General features: G+C 40.7%; 1 protein-coding gene across 1 annotated transcript in view; it reads right to left on the bottom strand.

The window, feature by feature from the left end:
• Positions 1 to 6799: 6799 nt before the first annotated feature.
• LOC139984312 (sodium-coupled monocarboxylate transporter 1-like) overlaps positions 6800 to 10000 on the bottom strand; it is a 9946-nt gene continuing 6745 nt past the window's right edge. The window contains exon 2 of the mRNA XM_071998177.1: positions 6800 to 8780. Within this exon, the coding sequence (XP_071854278.1) occupies positions 7488 to 8780 (1293 nt within the window). The 3' untranslated portion in view covers positions 6800 to 7487. The remainder of the gene's footprint in view (positions 8781 to 10000) is intronic.

Below are 10000 nucleotides of genomic sequence, written 5' to 3'. Positions count from 1 at the left end.
TTCTATTTGACATGTCGAAGTTACTTTAACATTTCCGCCGTAAAATGATGCACATTCATTGCAGTGCCATGATATTTATACAGTCTAATCTCTTTATGAAGACAAAATTACCACCCAAGCCGAAAAGGTGTGAGCTTATATTTGTTCTTAACGTGTAGCATATTATGCATTTATATGCCAGGGTGCTATAATACACTAACACGTGTTATGTTTTGCGAGCATGCGAGAGCTAGATATGTTAAAGATACAATACAGTAAAATCGAAGTGGTATTATATATATATTTTTTTTATATATATGTATATATATATATATTTTTTATATAAAATAAAATTTTTATTTTATTTATTTTTTTTTATTTTTATATATTTTTTAACACAGGCCGCAATAAAATGTGCCTCTAGCATAACACGTGTTATCATGTTATAACACAGATGCATATTATGCTGCATTGACACTAGACCACGATTCCCACCATCGCCACGATTTTTCAAAAAGCGTGGAGCTCCACGATATATTAATGTTTTTTTTTCTTTTTCCACGCTTTCAGACGCTTTCAAACGTTTTGTTACGATTGATAACGCTTTGCTAGGAAACCAGTGCCTTCCGGTCAAGGCCTGCGACGATTTTCATTACGTTCCCTCAAGTTATCTTACGATCACCACGATAAGCTCTCGCGTTCTGCCACGTTCTGCTAAGTTCTGTTGAGGTCCCTCAGGTTCATCAAGTTCTGTTAAGATCTCCTAAGATTTATGTACACGATTTGACTAAAATTACCACGCTTGAATCCCGATTGGGGTATAAAGAGGAGGCCGGGGCCACTCTCTCATTCGTTCCAGAGAAACAATGAGGAAGCATGCTTCCAAGAGATGAAGAAGATATTGAATTGGCAATTCTGGTTTATGCTTATATTGTCGCTAAAAAAAGAAGGCAGCGGCAAGAAGAAGAGGCAGAACGGAGCAGGGTGGAAAAGAGTGGAAGGCGGAGGAGGCCAAGGAGAAGACCTAGAAGGTGGTGGGTGAGACGGTGGTTAAGTGCAGAAAGAAGGAACCAGTTGGGGCACCATTCTCAACTTCTTAACACAACCTGGGTCCTAAAAAACAAGACAAATAAAAGAAACTAGGCTATAGCTGGTCTCAAAGGTCAGATGTTTTCGTGTGAAGCGCTCAAATGGCAATGAATCTTGGAGAGCGTGGGGGCCCTTTCATATGCAAAATCGGAATCGTGCGGGGACCTAACCAAACGTGTCAGATCGTGGGAGCCAAACGCGGCGACCGCAGCAGATCGTAACAGAGCGTGAATAAATTACTCACGCTTCTCAAAGCATCTTGACGAATCGTAGTAGAGCGTGTTCCTCACGTAGTGGATCGTAGTGAAACTTGAGGATATCGTGTTTCAAAATCCAGCAAGATCCCCTGCGATAGTGCACGAAGGTCTGTTTCGCTCTGTTACGCTCAGTTCAGCTGTACTACGATTCCCACGTTCTTTCACGCGCTTTCACGGTTTGGTCTCAGATCGGGACAATCGTGGGGAAATTTTTGACTGTCAAAAATTTTGTCACGTTCATGACGATCATCACGATTCAACCAAGTTCCCTCAAGACCACCACGATTCTGTCACACGACCTCCCACGCTCCTCACGATTCTCTCAAATTGTGGGAATCGTGGACAACGTGGCCTAGTGTAAATGCTGCATTAATGCGCAATATATTCAAGTCGAAAACGCAATTATAGGCAACTGTACAATCGGTTCGGGTGAAATCACATACAGGAGCTAACTCTCCTGACATGTTATATAGGAAACTTTGTTTTATAAACTTGTCAGGTTGTGCTATCGACGTACCACTCAGATCAATAGGCACACGGTCAATAACTCCCCCCTTCAATTTACTATACTCCATTAGTCTTGATTTTACTTTGACTTGTAAAATAAAAATATGGTATTCATACACATTTGATTTTTATAACAGTCGGGTGGTAATTTATCAATATGAACTTCAGACTGTAAAGACATATAATATATGTTAACACGTAACCGGTGTATTGACAGTAATAATACGTAAATGAGAAGTGGCCTTCATTTTGCAATTCATGATAAATTCTACAGCTAATAATGATAATAAAAATAATAATCAGCAGCTATTTTAACGACGCTTAAGCGACCTTATATGTGGAAGACACCCGCAAGGGCTTATGGATTACAACTTAACACGTTTATGATAATACGTTTACACGTTAACACGTTTATGATGAACATAAACTAACAAGTAAATACGCTGTCTGCCGAACACATCCCTTTTTATTGCTAAATCAGGTATATCATACAATCTCATTACTATGTGATAAGGTCAATTTCCCATGGACCCTAGTTTTTTTTATGGTTCTTTCTCAAAGAAAAAGAAAACTATATCATGTAAATATAGATATGTCATAAAAAAATATATAAAAAAACATCCGGGAGATTGAAAACGTTTGACTCGATGCGTTGAATATGTGCTTTGTCATCAAGTTCGGGTGACAATCTTATGATTAAAACTGTACTTTCATATCATGCTTCGAACCACTTGTACTGACAGTACGAGCAGTATGAATATCATTTTTTCTATGATCGGAGAAGGTGGCATAGGAGCTGTTCGTTCGGACAGTAGTGGTATAGGGTAGTTGAACAAAACTTGACTGATGGTTACCTTGTCAAGCCCACTCACCCAAATTTTCACTATTCAAACAGTCGCACTGCCTTACAAAAGACCCACTGTCGCCAGTTGGATTACTATAGGCCGGTTGCAATTTATGCCCCCTATGCCCCATCGATCTTATAATATATGTATTACTTCTATACACGTATCTTTGCGGTATGCTTTACACATAGCGGCCCGTTGACAATATAAGCTTAGGTCCTCCGTTTTGGTGCGTTGCTATGGGAACTTACGCAGCCCAAATGTGTTAGTCATTCAGTATTTAGTTCACTGCGAAAATGACTCGACTGGTTCTGGTGAACCTGTGTCCTTGGAACTATGTCAACACAGTTTGTATAGTTTAAAATATAAGACTATAGGCCTATATAGTTAAGCTTGTATTACGCCATGTAAATTGTCCTATCCATTTTGAAGCACTGTGTATTTATAATTGCCTGCCTGGTGTTGATAACTTGGGCATGTTTCTGCTACATCGGTAAGTACTTACGTATTTTGTTTGTTTGCTTCAATAAGGTAATTGGTAGACCCCACTTCCTGGTATACAATTCCACGTTAGGCTGTTAACACCTACATTATCGTTATATAGGGAAACCCCACTGTTATATTAATTTTAGGTCTATATTAATCACAAACGGGTCTCAATAAAGTAGACGGGTAAGTGGCAAATATTGTTAAGGGCATCATAAGATATCATCTAACGCACAGGGGCTCCCAACGTTGGCCACAACAGGAAAGATTCGAAACTCCGCGACCGTGACATATGTAAATTATCGGTAAAATACGTCAATGTGTAATGTTTGATGACCAGAATCACCAAGTATTACTGGCCAATTTGCCTGCCTAAATAATCGGCCAGATCGAACAAGCTATGTAATGAACATCTTGCCTATTTATTTGGCCGATTAGTACAGCGGGTTTACCATATAGGCATACTACAGGACCGTCCCAATGGGGGGGGGGGAGGGGGACAGAAAAGAATTTTGAAACCTTGCCCGAATTTTCGAAACTTACTACACGAACCGCATGAAACATGCTGATGCCGGTTGCGAGCAGGTCTTTATTGAAATTATCACAGTTTTAGTCAGCAGTGGTTTATTTGATGTAGTCAGGTATAACTACATACCAATATTTCCCAACCCACGGATGACGTGTGTAATGAAGTTCCATTCAACTTCAATGCAAAAAAATATTTAGTTTCATCTATGAATTGTCCTTTCGCTTTTTTTTATACAGTTGCACATGCGCAATTCTCATGTTTTGATGACGTAATTATTGCAACTGATGACGTATGCGATTACAAGTGGGACTGTCCCTCGGGAGGAGACGAAAGTGATTGTCGTAAGTACACACATTAACATAACATAATATATATAATTGTTGCTTTTCAAATCGTTCTTGCTTGGTGAAGACGCCATGGGCGGCGATCCTGGGGGAGGGGGGGGAGGGGGATATATCCCCCATGAAAATGGGTGGAGGGGATGTAATACACCATATCCCCCCCCCACCAAATGCCAGGGATAAGAATATTTTCATGCCTACATTTAAGCATCATCGTGAATGTACGGCTCTTTTTTAGCTTCAATTCTCGCCTACCATAAACGCAGTGCGGTCTTTTCAAATAAACCGTCTTTATCTTTATCACGGTATTGATATAGTACATATATATATGCACCCTCATAGTATTCTGAGCAGGCCTACACACGTACATGTTCCCTCGAACAGCTGAGAATCTCATGTTACCAGGGTACTGCTTAATACACGTTTCACCTGGATGCCCTAGCAATCGGTTACGTGGGGACTTGATCCAGGTTTTCAAGATTGTGTATGGTTTTGACAATTTATCCTTTACCGACTTTTTCTTGTTTGCTAACAGTAGTCGTACTAGAGGTCATTGTCTTAAACTCCAAACGTCGCATAGTAGGATTAATATTCGGCATAACTTTTTTCTAATAGGGCTGCGAATGAGTGGAATGGTTTGCCTGAGAAAGTTGTACTTGCAAGTAGTGTCAATGGGTTTAAGAATGCTTTGGACAAGCACTTTAAGCATTGTAATCGGGTCTGAGTGTTTGTGTCTTCATTTTTTCCCCCTCTCTCTATAGGGTCCTTGATGGGGACTTAAGTGTCCCTCCTGATCCTTTTTTCTACTAAACTAAACAATCATTAACATCATCATATGTTGTGGTCCTTTTCGCGATCCATACATGACAGACAGCCTTACCGAATCTCATGTCCAGATATTCGTAGATACTGGTCACTTGAAGTCGATGGAACCATGGAGCTATAACAGAGCTCCATGATAGAACAAGGGACAAAAGAGCGAAGGCTACAATGTAGAGTACCATGATTTTGTTTATACCTATCACCCAAAACTGCGGTCAATGACTGTATAGACCTCGGCCGGCGTGCCTATAGGTAAGTTACAGCTGATAACACTCTAACGACCACGGATATGGCGACCGGTATAGGATGCATACTACGATTCGCTATAAGAGATATTCGTCCGCAGTTCGCTGGCTGATTCCTCGAAGTTCATGATCAACTCCGTAGAGAGCAGAAAACAAGAAAAAAACACAAGAACTATGTAATCTAAAGGAGATATGTAAAGCCGCCATTTTGAAGCCAGTTAGCGTACGACAGTCAGTTCTCTTAAGTTATTTTTTTCTTCGTTCGTTTTGCTGATTAGTTTAGTGTTAAGTTATACTGTGGTGTTTATTGCGTTTATAAGCGGTTTATTGTGGTGGGATCATTAAAGTTCCATCGATTTATTTGATTTGCTATGCACATTTCCATTTATGTTAACGTTGTATAGTTATTTACTTTATTTATCACTTGATGTTCGGTAGCTTTAAAATACCTTTTATGAAGTTCATCGATACCACATACAGCCGGCATTCAAAACGTTTGTAATTGTGTTTTGTTTTTCATTTTCTTTTTGTCTCTTTTTATTTATTTTTTTATAGAGGGTGACTTCTACTTCGTGACGAGGCATAAATGTAAGGGTTTTTATTATTTCAATGAATGTCCAACGCACCTCTGCTCGCTTCATTGTCAAGCGTACGAAGTATGACTCTATAACATTAGAACTCGTTGCTCTGCACTGGCTCCCCATACAACAGCGCATTAAATTCAAAGTTCTTCTTCTTGCGTACAAAGCTCACCATAAACAGTCGCCAGGTTACATATCTGACCTACTACAGCTGCAACCGTGCACCACGCATACATGCTAATTAGATCATATACATCTTCTCCTCATTTGATCGTGCCCAGAACACGTGCTGTGTCATTTGCCAGATTGCTCACTCTCCTGCTATAGACCAAAAGAATGGAACACTCTTCCAAATCACATCAAGGATGCTCAGACTATTCATATTTTCAAGAAACTGCTCAAATGTTATCTTTTTTCAACAAGTGTATTCAGTGGCGTAGGAAGGTACTTTTGAGTGGGGGGGGGGGGGGCTGAAAACTGATGGCCGGCCTGGGGGAGGGGTCTAAGGGGGTGTCCCCCTTCCCTTTGGATTTGTTTTGCATTTCCAGATAGCCTCAGATGCAATTTGGTGCAATATAGCACACTTCAACACCCACTTCATTTTGTAAACTTAATTGTGTATTTTCACGAGGCCTTACATGCAATTTGGTGCTCCAAATGAGACTTTTTTTCTCATTTGGAAATGAAAAAGGGGTTTTCTGACTTGCGAAGCGGGGGGGGTGGCGGAATGATACTTCCGCCCCTCCACGTTTTTCACTGGGGGGCTGGCGCCCCCAGCCCCCCCCCCAGTTCCTACGCCCTTGAGTGTATTGTAATTAATTTCATGTAACTGTCTTTATAAAGCGCCTTTGAACAATTTTGTTGATTTTGGCGCTACATAAATGTCGTCTGATTGATTGATTCAATGAACGCCTGAACCTAATCTGAAGCATATATCGATAAGATGACATATGTGTGCATGCCATTTTGATGAGTTTAGGTGGTTAGTGCTAGGAACAAGCTGCATCCGTGTGGCTCGTATCCGAAACCCACAGGCGCATCTGTATATAATTATGAGCGGCCATATCTGCAAAATAATAATAATAATAATGGAAACCGCGAAATCAAACCATAACTTGTCAAACATATTTAATATATTGAGAAATCAAATAACTGTCCAACTGAAAGTGAAACAATTAATCTGACATCACAATCAAAGATAGGAGGCAGGACACACATAAATGTGGGCGTTACATTAAAGCATATATATCAAACATAAGTAGAAATACAAAAGAATAACAAGATAAAAGAAAAAATAACGTTGCCATATCTATATCAACAGAGGATGATGTGGACGTCCCTGTAATACTTTGTCATGCGTCATGTATACACACTGGCAATTACACACTTTGATTTCGTGTTTTGTTATTTATTTCATTTTGGCGGCAATGGCCGTCCATAGACGTCTGTCATAATAACTGGTGCTGATATACGGTGTCGTATTCTTACTCGTTCGACTCCATTCGACACTGGCACTACATTAAGGAGTATCAAAGTTGCTCTTACTATATCATTGAGAATTACAACTTAATAACAGACCATCAGTGACGAAATAATGATCAATAATGCATATCCTCGTATTATAAAACAAATTACATTTTGGGGATTCACTGATCAATGAAACTATATAACCGTGGTATTAAGCTCTCCTATTTTTTATTCATTCTTTATATTTATTCTGTCAAGGCATCCAATCATTTGTGCTTACAATAGTATTTTATGATTAATCAGCCTATATAGGGCGCCACTTTTATTGTTTAGTTCTTTTCAAACAGTTGCGGTGTCGCCATTTTGATTTTCGTCTTCGTTTGTATATCTACTAGCATCCATTTTCAGATCTACCGGTGCGTAGTTATATTTGCTCTCATTGCCATCGTCGTCGTCTGCGACATCACCTAACATGGCCCTCCATGGCTTCGGTAGACAACAGCAGAAGGACTTTACCCAAGGACTGATCAGTTTTGGATCAACAGTGGGATCGTTGGAGTTTGTCAACAAACTCACGAGAATCCCTACTATGATGGTAACGAAACACGTCAGAGGTGTGTAATACGCATGCGACAATCCGTACAGACGAGCTATACCCGGGCGGTCCATGGCACCTGTCATGGGAGCCATACTGGTGACATAAGGAGTGACGTCAGACACAAATTCTTCCATCCAATCAGTAGCGAGAATACTGGTGACGTTTTCAGTATCAACGTGACATTGGTCAATGAGAAGTGGGGGATCGTCTATGAATGGCGGGTAAGCCATGGCTCCTAGTTTTAGCCAAGTTCCTATTGCCATGGAGATTACAATTCCACATATGGCTCCCTTTGAATTGGCTCGTGGAAAGTAAGTACCAAGACTGAAAACACCCAGTAACGGTCCATTGAGAATTCCGATTACACTCAAGGTCAATGGAAGAATCTCGCCTAGTACCGAGGCTAAGAACGCCATGCATATGCAACCCAGTCCGAAGAATATCGATACGCATTTCAGGATCAAGGTGAATTTAAAATCTTCCATATCTGGCCAGAAATATCGAATAAAGTCTTGGCCAGTCATGGTCGCGAGTGCGTTCACCCCCGATGAGACCGTACTCAGCGACGCACTGAAGGCTGCGGATATCAAGAGACCGGCCACACCGGGTGCTTTCTGAAATAGCTCCACCATTGTAAAAGGCATCAACTGATCTGAACTTTGAATTTTACCGGAAGTCAAAGGATCACATCCGGCGAAATATGCATACATACTCATGCCGCATAAGACGGCTAGGAATTCTACTACACCGATACCGATAGTTCCTATACCAGCGGCAAGCTGTGACTGTTTTAAAGTTCTGCAAGTCATGTACCTCTGTACGATGATTTGATTGGTCCCGACATACGACCCTGCGAGAAATCCATAGCCAATGAAAACGGACCAAAATGAGTGACGAATGGTTGGATTGAGACGGAAGTCTAAGAAGGTGTCACGCCTAGCCCTCGCATTGATCTCGAACACATTCACCAGACCGCCAACCTGAATGGAGCTGGCCACGAAGGTTACCAGGAATCCAAGCAACATGACAACGCTCTGAGAAAAGGGAAAAGAGATGAAACGTGTAAAACGCAGTGCTGTAGCAAAGGGGTGGGGAATGGGGGGGGGGGGGGGGTTTCCCCTCCAACACTCAAAATCAGAGAATTACGAGCATTTAATACCACCAGCTAAAGAATAGAAAGCTTTCGCCCAATGCCCTAGCTCTAACACAAAAAAAGTTTTCCAATGGGGGAGGGGCGTCCCCTGCCCGTTAAGTAATTACAATGTGTAAATATTTTCCCCAAGGAACAATGATATGATATGGAAATTGGGACATAAGGAGTTAATCAACTGAATGCTGCTTTAAAGGTTAAATTCATAATCACGTGTACTTATCGGTGTATGCCTTAATGTTAATATTTTGTTTTATAAATCCCAAAGATATTTTCTTTTAACTTTGTATAAACAATAGAGCACCCTTGAATAACGTTCAACAACATTTGTCTTTGACAATTTTGTAACACATTTTAAATATGTCATTTCAGGCCATAAATCCCCATTTGAGTTTTGTTATTGAGATATTTATCTGCTTACCTCAATATCTCAAAGTCACTTTAAAGCCTCCGTAGTTTTCCAACAGGTGATGAGCAAACACAATTTCTGTTCCATGGACACAGAGCGTGTGACTAACCTCTTATCATTTTTGAATGCTTCTTAAACATTGTTCAATTCAATCACATTTCCGTTGTGTTTATTTCGATCGTCCCCTTTGCCCCTTACCCCCCCCCCCACCCCTCACATCCACCCTCCCGACCCGGACAAATACAACAGGGGTGACGTCGAATTTACAGATAAACTTGAACATGTCAAGAAATTAATACTTACATAAAATCACCAGTGGAAAAATGAGAGAAAGACTAGTGAGGAGACATTTTTGGAACTTTGATATAAGATCTCGTGGGTTTGAGGTACCTCGGGGTAGGGGGGGGGGGCGAGGTAGTCAACACGTTACTCCCGGATGAATGTAGCTTCATCTTGATGGGTTTATGTATATAGCCTCTGAATGTTAGTACTGTTGTACAGGGGACGCGGACTTGTATCTATCTAAAATGAACAATCTTTATTCCTACAGGTTAAGCGCAGGACTGATAGATTGGTTGTTAAGGCCTAATAGTCTTTTACAATTCTCTCTGTTAAGTGTGTTGGGTATCACACCGGTCAATTGCACTGTTGGCTTGAGTTTTTATATGGAGGCTGCATTTTACCTTTACCTGTGT

The sequence above is a fragment of the Apostichopus japonicus genome, chromosome 17, assembly GCF_037975245.1.
Source record: "Apostichopus japonicus isolate 1M-3 chromosome 17, ASM3797524v1, whole genome shotgun sequence".
NCBI classification, from domain to species: Eukaryota; Metazoa; Echinodermata; class Holothuroidea; order Aspidochirotida; family Stichopodidae; genus Apostichopus; species Apostichopus japonicus.
The sequence above is the reverse complement of the archived record's forward strand: the minus strand, read 5'-3'. Positions and strand labels throughout refer to the sequence as shown.